The sequence below is a fragment of the Equus caballus genome, chromosome 17 (assembly GCF_041296265.1).
Source record: "Equus caballus isolate H_3958 breed thoroughbred chromosome 17, TB-T2T, whole genome shotgun sequence".
NCBI classification, from domain to species: Eukaryota; Metazoa; Chordata; class Mammalia; order Perissodactyla; family Equidae; genus Equus; species Equus caballus.
The window spans coordinates 14,880,617-14,895,501 of NC_091700.1; the positions used below are offsets into that span (position 1 = coordinate 14,880,617).

At 50.4% G+C, this 14,885-nt stretch overlaps 3 protein-coding genes and 1 long non-coding RNA gene across 7 annotated transcripts in view; 1 reads left to right on the forward strand and 3 right to left on the reverse strand.

Annotated features, from left to right (window-relative positions):
* The window catches only part of LOC138918305 (ral guanine nucleotide dissociation stimulator-like), a 33,699-nt gene extending 27,008 nt beyond the window's left edge, over nucleotides 1-6,691 (reverse strand). Inside the window, exons 1-5 of the mRNA XM_070239306.1 lie at nucleotides 4,981-6,691; nucleotides 4,549-4,650; nucleotides 3,123-3,191; nucleotides 2,605-2,679; nucleotides 1,748-1,908 (exon numbers count right to left, since the gene is read on the reverse strand). Coding sequence (XP_070095407.1) covers nucleotides 1,748-1,908; nucleotides 2,605-2,679; nucleotides 3,123-3,191; nucleotides 4,549-4,650; nucleotides 4,981-5,088 — 515 coding nt within the window. The 5' untranslated portion in view covers nucleotides 5,089-6,691. The remainder of the gene's footprint in view (nucleotides 1-1,747; nucleotides 1,909-2,604; nucleotides 2,680-3,122; nucleotides 3,192-4,548; nucleotides 4,651-4,980) is intronic.
* LOC138918604 (ral guanine nucleotide dissociation stimulator-like) lies at nucleotides 5,837-8,422 on the reverse strand. The gene is made up of 5 exons (XM_070240549.1): nucleotides 8,370-8,422; nucleotides 8,048-8,249; nucleotides 7,349-7,491; nucleotides 6,501-6,691; nucleotides 5,837-6,354 (listed from the first exon to the last, which is right to left on the reverse strand). Exons 1-5 carry the CDS (start codon nucleotides 8,420-8,422, stop codon nucleotides 5,837-5,839), a joined length of 1,107 nt encoding a protein of 368 aa, XP_070096650.1.
* A 596-nt stretch (nucleotides 8,423-9,018) lies between these two features.
* Nucleotides 9,019-14,885, reverse strand: part of LOC138918306 (mucin-16-like) — a 33,900-nt gene continuing 28,033 nt past the window's right edge. Inside the window, exons 7-9 of one of the 4 annotated variants that reach the window (XM_070239310.1) lie at nucleotides 10,713-10,754; nucleotides 10,435-10,514; nucleotides 9,019-9,206 (exon numbers count right to left, since the gene is read on the reverse strand). In XM_070239310.1, the coding sequence (XP_070095411.1) occupies nucleotides 9,150-9,206; nucleotides 10,435-10,514; nucleotides 10,713-10,754 (179 nt within the window). In that variant the 3' untranslated portion in view covers nucleotides 9,019-9,149. Of the gene's footprint in view, nucleotides 9,207-10,162; nucleotides 10,755-14,885 lie in introns of those variants that run through there. The other 3 variants (XM_070239308.1, XM_070239309.1, XM_070239307.1) reach the window with 3 other exon arrangements.
* LOC138918308 (uncharacterized) lies at nucleotides 10,056-10,782 on the forward strand. The gene is made up of 2 exons (XR_011427487.1): nucleotides 10,056-10,137; nucleotides 10,405-10,782. It is a non-coding gene; the product is annotated as an uncharacterized lncRNA (long non-coding RNA).

A 14,885-nucleotide genomic window follows, 5' to 3' on the forward strand; every position in this document is an offset into this window, starting at 1 on the left:
GAGCCCCGTCAAAGCGCTCCCGCCCGGGCTCCCCGCGGAAGAGACGCCCGGACGCCGGGGCCTCGCGGGCCAGGGCGGCACAGACCGTCCTCCGCCGGCGGAGCGCCCGACGCGGCGCGCGTTGGACCAGCCGCCCCCGCCCAGGAGGGACGAGGCCTGGCCGGGACAGCCCCGCGGGGCACTGGGCTCAGGGGGACCGCTTTGGAGGGGATGGCCGCGCCCTCTCTACCGCTTGCCTCAGGCGCATCGCTGTGCAACGGGCAGGAACTTCCCGCCACATTCGCCTACTCCACGCTGAGGCGGCATTGCCCCGCCTGGCCCGGAAGTCTGCGGCCTCCCCATTGGCTCAGGAAGAGCAGGAGCTGGGGGGCAAGCGGGTGGGCGAGTGAGTGAGGAGGCAGAGCCAGGGGAGGGCGGGGCGAGCTGGAGGGGAGGGGCGATTGGAAGGGCGGGGCGAGTGGGGAGCCTGGGGAGAGTGGAGGCGTTGGCAGCAGGGAGTTGGGGCGCCAGAGGAGCTGGGGCAGCCACGTGCCACTGCACTGCACGTGGGCAGGCAGGGCGAGCTGGGAGGCGTGGCAAACGGGATCAACCAGCAGGAGGTGGAGACTGTACTGGTCAACTACCAGCCAAGGAAAATCAGGAGCCATGCTCCTCCCACCCGCTGCCTAATGGGAAAGGAGTCTCTTTACATGAAAAGTAAGAGGCCAGTCTCCCTGCCTCCTGCCCTTTGGGAAATGTAGTCCACAGCCTCTAAGTCCTACCTTCTGATCTGATGCTTCAGCTCTCAGTGCCATAAAAGCCAAAGAAACATGGCGAAATTCACATTGAGGTTGAATGTTACTCCACAAAATTGAGTTTCAGCACCAAAGGTAACATTAATATTTTCTTCATTTTTTTTTTTTTTTGAGGAAGATTAGCCCTGAGCTAACCTCTGCCACCAAACTTCCTCTTCTTGCTGAGGAAGAATGGCCCTGAGCTAACATCTGTGCCCAACTTCCTCTACTTTATGTGTGGGACGCCTGCCACAGAATGGCTTGACAAGCAGTGTGTAGGTCTGCACCCGAGATTGAAACTGGCAAACCCTGGACAGCAGAAGGAGAACATGTGAGCTTCACTGCCAGCCCCACTGGGCTGGCCCCAATGTTTTCTATATTATTCCTACAGAAACCAAAAAACACTTGTTTGGGGAGATTTTCCAGGTTTTGCTTGTAAATCAAGATGAGGCAGTAGGGATCACATCAAGATGGCAGCATAGGCAGACTCTGAACTCACCTCCTCCCACAAACAGAACTGGGTTACAACTGTTCTTGGAAAAATTACCCTGGAGAGAAAACTGGAAACTGGATGAAAAGAACCCCCACAATAAGGGACAGTCCTGACTGAGGCGGAAGAGGCAGAAATTCCTTCTGGAGAGAAAAAGCCACCTTCACAAACCACGGACCTTCACAGCCAGTAGGGCAGGAGCCACCCTAAGGTACACAGCCCTCCCTGGAGAAGTGGGGACCTGAGCAGGGGCCTGTTACTGCCATAAGCATGCTTCAGACTCAGCACAACTGAGATGAGTGCCCTACTATTTGGCTTGGCTGCCTATTAACTGCAATGGGGCAATACCCCCAGAAAAGCTATCAGATGAAAGCAGGAAAACACCGGGTCTTAAAGGGCCCAGGCACAAATTCAGCCATATCAGAGAGAAACCTAAAATCACCAAAAAGAAAGCTGCACAGTCCTTTGGTGAAAAGAGACTCACCTGGTAGGCTCTGGGTGTGTCTCTGTGAGAGGTGAGACGTCTCCAGAGACAGACATTGGTGGTGGCCATTGTTGTGACCTAGTACAGGCATGCTGACAGGTGCTGGCAGACAGCATTGAAGTTCTTCCCCTGCCCAACAGCCCGGGGGTTGGCCAAACCAACTAGAGCACAGAAATAATCCAGATCAGCCAGGGCAGGCAGCCTGCCCTAGGGAACTGCCCTACACAAGAGCAAGCCCTCAGGCTACTTGTCAGCCTGCATAGACTGGGTGCTTTGATCCTCTGCAGGTAGGAGAGTGTGTCCACCTCTATGGGGCAGGGACTGTGTGAGGAACAGGTGAACTGTGGGGGGTACTGTTGGAGAGGTGGGGACCTCTGCAGTGGGGTGACAGGTACATCCCAGGGAGTCAGGAAGTGTGCACGAAACAGGGCTTTGTGATGGGGGGCACAGAGGAGCTAACGCCAGAGACCTCGTGACCCAACCCTCTCTGATGACAGACAGGGAGACGGAGACCTCAGGCAGGAAGGAAAATCTCAGAAAGTGATGTGCTTCCTGACTCAGAGGGGCTCAACTTCTCTCTCCACATCAGCAGGGCTAGAGGGAGGGACTGAGTCCAGCTCAGACACAACCTCCTGCAGCTCAGGGCCTCAACAGCCCAGGGAACATGGACGGTGACTTACGCAGAGCCTGCATCACTCATCACTGTGTTGGGCCTGATGCCTCGGCTACCACAGGAGGCTGGAGTCACTGCTGAGAGGACCTTTGCCAAATGCAGACAGCTCAGGGCTCAGGGCAGGACTCTCTCCTCCCCACCCTCAGGAGCCTGAACCCCCGGACCCACCTCCGGGCTCACTCACCTCCACATAATCCTCCATCGTAGCATCCAGCAGCTCAAGGGAACTGAAGAATGTCACCAGGGAGGGGACGACACCCTGTGCCGCCATCGGGATGGGCATGGTGATGAGCTCCCGCTCTCAGGTACCCCCATGAACCCTCCTCTGAAACCCCTCACCTGAGCCTCCTGCCCACCCCACACTCCCATACACAGCAGCCTAGGATCCTCGGGACACCCCAACACCCACAATCCCCTCCTGCCCTCCCCTCCAGGAGCACCAAACCCCACCAGTCACGTCCCAGGGCTGGCTGTCGGCCAACGCCAGGGGGTGTGGCCCCTGTCCCTCCCCACCCCAAATCTGTCCTGCTGCCAGCCCTTCCAGGCCTCCCCCTGCTCACTGCCAATGCAGGCACTTCAGGCTCTGTGGCTATAGGAGATGCCCTGGAGGAGGAAGGCCCCTCTCCTGAGGGAGGCCTCCAGCTGGGAGGAGGCGCCCCCTCTCCTCTGACTCCTACACCCCTCCCCCACAGTCACCCTCACCTGCTGCCGCTGCCTCTCCTGGGCTCCCTGGCGGGCCCTCTCTGCAGTCTCTAACACGGAGGTCACCTCCTGTCGGGGCCGAGGACAGGGTCAGTGCGCCCATACTCCCCTGCACATGTCCCCCAAGGCCCCTGAACTCAGACCCTGGCCATCAGGCTCCAGTCCCCTGCTGCCTCTGCTGCTTCCTCCTCCAGGGTGCTCTGATTCTAGACGAGTCCTGGCTCCAGGACTCACTCCTGTGTGACCTTGGGCCTGCCCAGCCCTCCCTGAGCCTCTTTGCTCATCTGAAAAGTGTGAGGAGAATGTCACCTGCTTCCAGGAGTCTCCTGAGGACTCAGAGTCATCTGCGTATCATCACTGCTCTCCCCTCACATCTCAAGGAGCCAGCACAGATCTCCTCACATTCCTGTCCTCCCTTGGATGGTAGCACCCCGCTGGGAGGCCTGCACCTCTGATCATTTCCCTCCACTTCCCAGAGGAGGAGACTGAGGCCCCCAGAGGGGCAGTGACTTGCTCAAGGACCCACTGAGGAGAGGCTGCTCCCCGTCCCAGTCAGAGGCCCTGTCCCTGCTTGCTTCACCGCAACCCTGGCTCCAAATCTGACCAAGGCCCCGACCTCTGGACTCCCAGGGTGTGTCCAGACCCCAGCTGAACAGACAGGGAGGGGGAGGGCAGGGTGTCTTGGGGGGCCTGGCCGAGTGGCTCTGGCATGCCCCACTCTCACAGGGCTCTCTGACCCAAGCCTGGGCCGAGCCTTGCCACGCGCCTCACCTCCTAGGATCCCCTCACGTGGTTCCCATCCCCTCACCCCTCTTGTCCTTCCAGATCTCCAGCCTCCAGTTTACCATCAGGAGCAGCTTCCTGCTCACGTGCTGCTCTCTCCTGCACCACTTCTTAAAGTTTCAAGAACTATTACTGAGGCATGGGGAAAAAAAGAAAGAAAAACTGTGGGGTGCTTGAGGGGCAAATCCCTTTTGTTTGAAAACCCAGCAGATCCAAACTGCCTGGGGCCTGGATGAGGGATTTCACTGGGGTGCTCTGAGCCCTAAGGTACCCTTGGGACTCAGGAGGGGGCCTCTCCTCTTGTGCCCTGGGGCCTCCATTCCCATATGTCCCAAACAGATCTCTTTGGAACAGTGTCAGTTTCAGCTGGATAGAGACTTCCGTTTCTGCAAAGGAAACACTTGAAACTCTCCACCTGGGCTCAAGGCAGGATCTGGTCTGCAAGAAAATGAATCCTTGTGGAAAAACTGATGGCCTAAGGGCCCTGAGAGACTCAGAGACCCAGCACGCAGCTCAGTCCCTGTTCCCCGCGTTCGCTGTCTCCCAGGTGGTCTCAGCTGACCTTGGGGGACATGCCGGCTGAATGCAGGCTGCCTGGTCCACCTCACGCTCATGATGCTTGGCTGGAGAGCAGCCTACCCACCTGGAAACTTGTCTCCAGGTCTCTGAGATGGTTAATGGCAGGGCTCTGCAGAGCGGAAAGGATGGTGTGGAGGGAAGAGAAGTTTCCTAAGCCTCGGCACTCCTGGGGAAGGGAAGAGATTGAGCTGTGAGGGGGAGCTGGAGCTCTGCTGCCCCTGGCTTCTGTCCCCTCATGGACTTCTGTCCTGGGGCAGACAGATGCCCAGGGAACCCAGGGAGGGCACACCTGACACCCAACGAGTAACACTGCCAGGCACAAGGATTTGTAGTTTAACACAGTGAGCTTGTCCCCACTGGGACCTCAAGTCAAGGTCAGGGAGAGTCGAGGGACAGTACAGGGACTCAGACCAGAGACTTCAATCCTGAGAACTGAGAAACAAGAGGCAATCCTCACAACTCCAGAGAGGTCCTCCCTGGGCATTCCACAACTTACCTCAGCTTCCTGGATCCTCCACAACCGTGGCCCCTCCTGCGGTGTCATGCTTGTGTCCCTGAGGCAGGTGGCAATCACATGGTTGGCCACGGTGTTGGTATGTGTCATATTCTCTGGGATGAGGATGCCAGGTACTCGCAGTCCCTGTTGTCTCTCTGGGAACAGATGGGCCCAAGGCAGTGGGTGGGCACCAACTTCTTCAACAGCTCCTGTGGAAGATTTGGAGTATCACCTGGTCCTGTCACACCCCAGCTCAGTGTCCACAGTCTCACATAGTCCCAGTCAGGGTGGGAGCACAGCTGGAACTCAGGAAGCAGAGGATGTGGTCTGAGGCTTGTGGGAGTCCCTGGGTTTTGTCTGTATCCACAGAAGCCTCCTGGGACAAGATGACACAGGACACGGTACTGTGGAGAAAGGAGGGGGCATTTTCCCCCAGCCCTGTCTCACGTCCTCCAAGCTCCAGGATGCAGCCCACACCTACCCACCTCTAGGGCCATCTTCCCCTCATTCTAGTCACCCTTGGGTCCCACTCCCCATTCCCATGCACATTCGCCCGAGGCACCGCCAACCATTGGCTTTGATTGTCTCCACTGTGGTCAAAACATGTCAGGTGCCTAATAAGTGCTGAAGATGACAAGGCCACCTGGGAAGATGGGTGATTGCCTCATGGACCTGGCAGCACTTCACTGAGCACCCATCCTCCACCAAAGGGCCAGACTCTGCCCAGCTTCCACTCTCTTCCACCTCATTCATCGGCACAGCCACAAAGTGCAGCACTTGCACTGAGTGTCTGTGTTTATTGTCTCCTGTTCTCTAGTGGGCAGGGAAGGCTTGGGGGGAAAGAAAGCTTCCCAGGTCACAGTGTTGGTAAGGGAGGGAGCAGGGATATGGACCCAGACCATTGGATTCTGGAGCAGGGAATGGCAGGTGTGGGGTGGCTCATGGCACCGGGAAGGCAGGGGCCACCTGCCCTATGAGCTCTGCTGCTCACTGCAGCCATCCTCATCAGCTGCTCTGCCACCAGCTGGGGAGAGAAGTCCAAGAGGTTCGGTTTCTCCTCTCGCAGCTGGTCCTCGGTGGTCACGGCCCAGGGGCAGGTGGGCTCTGGGGCTGGATCCTGCGGGCTCCTGACTGCTGCAGATGGAACTGGAAGTCTCAGTAGAGCCCAGCGTCCAGTGGTCTCCAGTGCAGGAGCTGACACTGGGGCTGACTTTAATGGTGGCCCTTCCTCCAGCCTTGCAGTGGCCGACACAGGGGATGCTGGCTCCAGCTCTACCACAGGTGATGGGACTGGAGGTGGAGCTGGCTCTAGCCCGGGGGCTGGAGCTGGCTCTGGCTCTGGCTCTGGAAGTGGCAGGAGCTTTGGAGGTGGCTCTGGAGCAGGGTAAAGAGAAATTTTCACCCACACACCTGACAGTTTCTGTAACTTTCCAAAGACAGGAAAGACTACACTGCCTTTAAGAGAACTCCAGCCCATAAACCCCAGCACAGGCAGTTTCCCCATACTGCAGTCCCCTCACCTTTCTGCTCAGTCTCAGTGACCATGAGATGCTCCAGGTGGCCCGGCAGAAGGCAGGCTTGGCCCTCTGGGTCTGAGCCACCAGAGCTGACATGAACAGTGGCCAGCTTCACCGTCAAACAGGGAAACTGCAGGGGCTCACTGAAATCCTGTCCTTGGTCCAGCCAGCTTCCCAGCATCAAATAGATAGTACTGGGGGGAGGCAGATGGGCCACAGGGTGAGAGGCCTGGCCTTTGCTTCCACACTGCCCTCCCAAGGCACTCTCATTTGGACTGGGGCCCTTGTGCCTTACCATGCCTTCCAGGGGAAAGCCCCATCCCAGCCTTGAACCCTGCCTGGCTTTCCTGGCAGTGGCAGGCCTGCTCCTGCAGCAGGTTTAACACAGAGTCTGTGGCAACCTCTTGTTCCCACTGATACTCTTCTCCCAAAGGCCCAACGTCCACCTCAGCTCTCCATGCACGTGGGCTAATGGAACGAAGACTCAGGCAGATTTGTGAGCAGCTTGCTCATGCACCACCTGCTCTGGAGCTGACGGTGGTGGTCACAAGGGGTGGATGTGGAGACAGGGAGGCCAAAGGAGCTGGGACTCTGGTGGCGATGGGTCTCTAGGGGACAACTCAGCCTAGACTCCCTTCTGGTTCTCAGGGGGCCTGGGACCCATACAAAGCTCTCTTATACTCCTGTCCTCTTTGAGAAGAAGCTACCAGAACTTAACCCTCCATGGGAATCGAAAGATAATTGAGATGCAGTGTTCTTCCAGGCCTGGCAAAGCCACGGCCTGCATATTCTCCTCCTACCCTCTCCTCTAGAGACAGGAAACCCTCCTTCTGGACCCAAAGACCACTAACTTTTGTAGGTGGTCCTGTGGTCCATCCCACTCACAAAGGGGGAAGATGCCTCCAGATGTCCAAGAGGGTATGAAGGCGTCACACAGGATGTATGGTGGATGGGACCTGTGAATGATGTCAAGAGTGACTGACTGTCTCTCTGACTAGAATTGAGGCCCAGACAGGGTGTCTGCTTCATTCACTGAGTTACGCTTAGTGTCTCCAGAAGTCTAGTGTGGAGTAGGTGTTTAATACACGTTGTTGAGTGAACTCCAACTGGAACCATCCCAGATATCTGAGTGGGTCCTGGGGCCCCTTTGCTGCCTCAGAAATCCCTCATTGGCTATGTGAAGGGCGAGGACCAGGACCAGCTGGATGGAATCTCAAACTCCTTGACAGTGTGCTCTCCAGGTGCTTTATCAAACTCAGAAAGGCCACAAGTCAGTGATGAAAGAGGAAGAGTAAGTTTTATGGGAGACAGAGAAATAATCACCATGAACAACCACTGCCTGTCCCACAGCTCTCTCTGTAAAGCCAGGCACCAGGAACCGCTTGCCATGGCTGGTTTCATTCATCCCTGGGAGAACCCTATGATGTTCATTGTCTCCCACCCCACTTTTCACAAGACCAAACTGAGGCTCAGAGAGATGTGCTGACATCCCCAAAACTTACAGCTGGCAATGGGCAGAGTCACCACAGTGCTGAGGATGAGGCGGGCACTCGCTTAGTAAACAGCTGGTCCAGGACCTGGTGGAATGTGCTGAAGGCCGAGTAGTTGCACACGAAGGTGGTGATGTTGCAGATGATTCTACCCAGGAAGGCTGGGACCATGGACTCTGACAGCTTCTCTATCACACCTACCTGGAGAGCATGTATCCTGCAGGCCTCATTTGGATAAAAAATGGACTCATCTTCAGGCTGGCTGGGACCAGGAGGGACATAGTGTCAGTGGCACCATCTCAGGGTCCTGGATTAGGAGACCCCTCTGTGCCCAGTCACCTCAGACCAACCCTGGTCATTCTTGGTGGCCTGGTGCATCTACCCTCTGTCCAGGGACATGGAGTAACTGAAGCCATCTGCCATCTCCTTGGCCATCTCCTATCTCTTTGGCCATCTCCTGTGTGCAGCACTGCAAAGACACTGCCTGAGGGACAGGACAGACGGTCTCAGGGGCCTGCCTCGACTTGGTTATGGGGAAACTCCCACCACAGAGCAGGTACAGAACGCCTCCTGTCACAAATCCATTGTGAAAGGAATCTTCATTCCCTATTTCACGTGTTTAGTTTCCCCAAGAACACCAGGAGCCATCCCCTCTTCCTGTAATGCGGCACTAGCCCCTACTCCCACAGCCAGAAAATTAGCGCCCAGCTTCAAACACCACCAGATCCTGAAGTCAGTTCCTGCCGAGGCCTCCCATCCATTCTGTAATTCCATGGTAACTCCTGAGGTCTCCTTTCCCCTCAGACCCAGCTCCCAGCCTACCCTTGGCTTCTTAGAGGAACAGTGGGATTTCCCAGAAGCATTCCCAGCCTGGGCAAGAAATGTTTTGAAATGTTCTCTTAATTTTCAAGGACAGGGGATATTGGTAGAAGTCATTTGGATGTGTATGTGCAACAGTTTTGATGTAAATAGTATGTTTTTCAGACAGAGATCGAAGAGTAGGGCTACTGGGTGTAACAAGGAAATGGATACACTGATGCAATGTTTTCATGGTGTGAAGTTTTAGAGAGGAAATATCATGGTTAAGAGCAGAGAATATCCAGCATCTTATGTTGAAATTCCAGCTCAATCACTTTGTAGATATTGGTAGTGGGCAAGATACTTACCTCGTCGGGGCCTCAGTTTCTTTATCTGTTGTTGGCAAAAATGATAAGTGTACCTAATTTGTAAGGACATGGAGAGAATTAAAGGAGTTGATGTTTGAAAAATGCTTGGAACACGTAGCACATTACAAGCACTGTACCTATATATTATAAATGAAAATTAATTCTTCTGACACTGTAAGCACCAGTGGGGAGAATATTGCCTGGGTGGACGTAGAATGCAGTCCATGATATAGGATGAATCACTGAATGAACAGCACTGTTGAAGGCATTACCAATGACACATCCGCCTCTCTAGGGACATTCCCAAGCATAGTCACACCCAAGCATCCCTCCTCTGTCCTGCATTGTCTTCTTTGATTCTATCCAGGAATCAGGGAGGCTTCTTGAACCCTGGTACCCACACCCGCTAAATGTTCTCTTCTCTCTCTCAGCAGACCCAAGTGCTTGTCCTAATGGCTGCAGCTCACAGGGTCTGCAGTCTGATCCTGATTTTAGATTTACAGTGGTGCCAAAATATCCTGGGTTTTTTTTCCTTCTCACCAAAGACCCCCAGTACATAGGTGTATACTCTAGTTGTGAGCACCTCTGGTTGTGCTGTGTGGGTTGCCACCTCAGCATGGCCTGATGAGCAGTGCCATGTCCATGCCTGGGATCTGAAGCAGTGAAACCCTGGGCTGCTGAAGTGTAGCACATGAACTTAACCACTCTGCCACGGGGCCAGCCCCCAAAATATCCTGTTTTGTCATAAAATCATAATACCAGCAGGAGCTAAGGCATGGGAAATAATCAGATCTTCTGGGGTTGAAGTTTTACAAGGCAGCTATGATGAACAGTAAGAATATTTGGATGGTTCCAAGAGAATTACTGAGGTCATAGACCAAGGATTCCAGGAATGGTAGGATATAAGAAGAGAAATTAAACTGAGGGCATGGTGATGTGGCATCACTTCCGATCTTGAGGAACGGGTGTTTATTGTCTGAGAGTGTGAGTAAAATCTAGTCACCAGAGATTTGTGGCGGGTTAATATGTTTCTGAATTTCTCATTATTGAATATGATCCTTTGGGTTGATGGAAACATCTGGGACAGGGGAGTCAGCCCCTCAGAGTTGGGCGGATGATAATGTCACTACTGATTCAAGCTCTAAAGGAGCCACCAACATCAAGTCGCCAGTGAGAGACACTATCTGCTAAACATATCCCTAGCAAAGCACATATATTTATAATATAGCAAGAGCTCTTACAACCCAACAGAAAGAAGACAAACAACACTACCCTGCTTACCAGGAGACCGCAGAGCAGGCATGTGATGAGCACCAGGAGTCCCGCCAAGTAAATGAGGATGATGGCCCAGAAGGGGAAGTCTAGGGTGATAAGCGCTGGGCTGAGCCAGCTCCTGTCATTCCTCCAAGGCTCCTGCTGTCCCCGCACTGTGTCACAGTCCTTGACACGAGTTGGCCAGCTTTCATCATCATTCAAGACCCAGTGTGCATGGTTCTCTTTGACGCACAGCATCAAGATATTCCCTTCCCACCCAGGACTAGGGCTTTCTTGAAGCTTACCAGAGTTCTCAGTCAAGGCATTGTTTCTGTTGGGAGAGTACCCTGAAAGTCAATAAAATGGAATACATGTGAGTGTGTTTTACTTTTTTTTTAATCAATATTATGATAGATTACAACCTTGTGAGATTTCAGTTGTACATTATTGTTAGTCATGTTGTGGTTACACCACTTCCCCCTTTGTGCCCACCCCCCAGCCCCCACCCCCTTTTCCCTGGTAACCACAGATCAGTTCTCCTTGTCAATATGTTAACTTCCACCTATGAGTGGAGTCATATAGAGTTCTTCTTTCTCTGTCTGGCTTATTTCGCTTAACATAATACCCTCGAGGTCCATCCATGTTGCTGCGAATGGGCCAATTTTGTCCTTTTTTTATGGCTGAACAGTATTCCATTGTGTATATATACCATATCTTCTTTATCCAATCATCAGTTTCTGGGCATGTAGGTTGGTTCCACGTCTTGGCTATTGTAAATAATGCTGCGATGAACATAGGGGTGCAAGGGACTCTTGGAATTTCTGATTTCAGGTTCTTAGGATAGATACCCAGTAATGGGATGGCTGGGTCATAGGGTATTTCTATTTTTAACTTTTTGAGAAATCTCCATACTGTTTTCCATAGCCGCTGTACTAGTTTGCATTCCCACCAACAGTGTATGAGGGTTCCTTTTTCTCCACAACCTCTCCAACATTTGTCGCTCTTGGTTTTGGATGTTTTTGCCAATCTAACGGGTGTAAGATGATATCTTAGTGTAGTTTTGATTTGCATTTCCCTGATGATTAGCGATGATGAACATCTTTTCATGTGTCTATTGTCCATACTTATATCTTTTTTTGAGAAATGTCTGTTCATGTCCTCTGCCCATCTTTTGATCGGGTTGTTTGTTTTTTTGTTGTTAAGCTGTGTGAGTTCTTTGTATATTATGGAGATTAACCCTCTGTCGGATAAGCGGCTTGTAAATATTTTTTCCCAATTAGTGGGCTGTTTTTTTGTTTCAATCCTGTTTTCCCTTGCCTTGAAGAAGCTCTTTAGTCTGATGAAGTCCCATTTGTTTATTCTTTCTATTGTTTCCCTCAACTGAGGAGTTATAGTGTCCGAAAAGATTCTTTTGAAACTGATGTCAAAGAGTGTACTGCCTATATTCTCTTCCAGAAGACTTATTGTTTCAGGCCTAATCTTTAGGTCTTTGATCCATTTTGAGTTTATTTTGGTGTGTGGTGAAAAAGAATGGTCAATTTTCAATCTTTTGCATGTGGCTGTCCAGTTTTCCCAGCACCATTTGTTGAAGAGACTTTCTTTTCTCCAATGTAGGCCCTCTGCTCCTTTGTCGAAGATTAGCTGTCCATAGATGTGTGGTTTTACCTCTGGGCTTTCAATTCTGTTCCATTGATCTGTGGACCTGTTTTTGTACCAGTACCATGCTGTTTTGATCACTGTAGCTTTGTAGTATGTTTTGAAATCTGGGATTGTGATTCCTCTGGCTTTGTTTTTCTTACTCAGGATTGCTTTAGCAATTCGCGGTCTTTTGTTGCCCCATATGAATTTTAGGATTCTTTGTTCAATTTCTGTAAAGAATGTCCTTGGGATTCTGATTGGGATAGCATTGAATCTGTAGATTGCTTTAGGTAGTATGGACATTTTAACTATGTTTATTCTTCCAATCCATGTGCATGGAATGTCTTTCCATCTCTTTATGTCATCGTCAATTTCTTTCAAGAAAGTCTTGTAGTTTTCATCGTATAAATCCTTCACTTCCTTGGTTAAATTTATCCCAAGGTATTTTATTCTTTTTGTTGCGATTGTGAATGGGATTGAGTTCTTGAGTTCTTTTTCTGTTAGTTCATTGTTAGTGTATAGAAATGCTACTGATTTATGTATGTTGATTTTATACCCTGCTACTTTGCTGTAGTTGTTTATTATTTCTAATAGTTTTTCTATGTATTCTTTGGGGTTTTCTATATATAAGATCACGTCGTCTGCAAACAGCGAGAGTTTTACTTCTTCATTACCTATTTGGATTCCTTTTATTTCTTTTTCCTGCCGAATTGCTCTGGCCAACACCTCCAGTACCATGTTGAATAGGAGTGGTGAATGTGGGCACCCTTGTCTTGTTCCTGTCCTCAGAGGGATGGCTTTCAGTTTTGTCCATTGAGTATGATGTTGGCCGTGCGTTTGTCATATACAGTCTTTATTATGTTGAGGTACTTTCCTTCTATACCCATTTTATTGAGGGTTTTTATCATAAATGGATGTTGGATCTTGTCAAATGCTTTCTCTGCATCTATTGAGATGATCATGTGGTTTTTGTTTCTCATTTTGTTAATGTAGTGTATCACGTTGATTGATTTGCAGATGTTGAACCATCCCTGTGTCCCTGGTATAAAACCCACTTGATCATGGTGTATAATCTTTTTGATGTATTGCTGTATTCGGTTTGCCAGAATTTTGTTGAGGATTTCACCACGGAGCCGGCCGCTGGAGCTCCACCCAGCTCCAGTCCTCTCCGAGGAGATCTCCGGCAGTCCTGAGCCCCGTTGGGCAGGCAGCGGCAGCCGGCAGGCCGCGGCGCTGCTTAGGATTCTCTCCGGGACCTTCCCGGCATTGTGAATGCTGGGAGGGGCCCCTCCACTAATGGCAGACAGAGAGTTTTGTCTGCTGCCCGGGCGGAACTCTGGAGCTTCCCCCCTGGGCCACAGAGCCAGCCTCTGGAGGTCTCCACAGCCCCAGTCCTCTCCGAGATCTCCGGCAATACTGTTTTACTTTTTTAAATAAAAGTTTTCAAAAACACAGGAAAGTAGAACAGTATTGGAAACATCGATTGACTAGATTTAACAATGTAAACTTCATCCAATTAAAACAGTATTCCATCCAATGTGTAAATTATTCACACTTGCCACCTTTGCTTTCTCCCACATTTTCCTTGAAAAATGTTTTTTATTTATTTTATTGAGGTCATATTGGCTTGTAACATTGTGTAATTTCAGGTGTACATTGTTATATATCAGTTTCTGTATAGACACCATCGCACTCACCACTAATAGTCTAGTTTTTTTCCATCACCATAAATATGTACTCCTTTACCCCTTTTTCCCTCTTCCAAGCCCTTCCCCTCTGGTAACCACCAATCTGTTCTCCTTTTCCATGTATTTATGTTCCACATATTGGTGAAACCATAAGGTGTATGTTTTTCTCTGGCTTATTTCATTTAGCATAATACCCTCAAGCTCCATCCATGTTGTCACAAAAGCACAATTTTGTCTCCTTTTATGGCTGAGTAGTACAGCATAGTGTGTGCATCTATCTGTCTATCTATCTATCTATCTATCTATCTATCTACAACATCGTCTTTATCCATTCATCTGTTGATGGGCATTTGGGTTGCTTCCACATGTTGGCTATTGTGAATAATTAATAAATCTCTGAATTGTTAATTTCATGTTCCTTGGATAAATATTCAGTAGTGGGATAGCTGTGTTATGTGGTATTTCTATTTTTAGTTTTTTGGGAAATCTCCATACTGTTTTCCATAGTGGCTGCACCAGTTTCCATTCCAAGCAGCAGTGTCTGAGGGTACTCTTTTCTCCCCATCCTCTCCAACATTTTTGTCTTGTTAATTGTGGCCATTCTGACAGGATAAGATGATATCTCATTGTAGTTTTGATTTGCATTTTCCTAATAATTCATGACACTGAACATCTTTTCATGTGCCTATTGGCCATCTGTATATCTGTTTTGGAAAACTGTGTGTTCATATCCTCTGCCCACCTTTGTTTTTATCATTTTCTTTTATTGTGGTCACATTGGTTTATAACATTATGTAAATTTCAGGTGCACAACTTCAGATATTTTCATTTCTGTGTAGATTACATCCTGCTCAGCACCCAAAGACTAATTACAATCCATTGCCACACACATGTCCCTAATCACTCCTTTCCTCCTCCTGCCTCCCCCCTTTGCCTCTGGTAACTACCAATCCAATCTCTGCCTCTATGTGTTCGTTTGTCATTGGTTTTACATTCTACTTATGAGTAAAATCATACTGTATTTCACTTTCTCCCTCTGAAATATTTCACTGAGTGTAATACCCTTCAGTTCCATCCATGTTGTCACAAATGGCTGGATTTCATCATTTCTTGTGGCTGACTAGTATTCCATTGTATATATATATACTATAT

Bases quoted from the DNA above. Each gene is read 5' to 3' on its own strand.
- LOC138918604 (XM_070240549.1), bottom strand. From the start codon at position 8,422: ATGGCCAAGGAGATGGCAGATGGCTTCAGTTACTCCATGTCCCTGGAC. The intron at 8,250-8,369 runs GTAGATGCACCA...TCCTGGTCCCAG, and splicing joins TCCATGTCCCTGGACAGAGG to CCAGCCTGAAGATGAGTCCA. The intron at 6,692-7,348 runs GTTAGTGGTCTT...GCCTCCCCCCAG, and splicing joins CCACAGGACCACCTACAAAA to TACTATCTATTTGATGCTGG.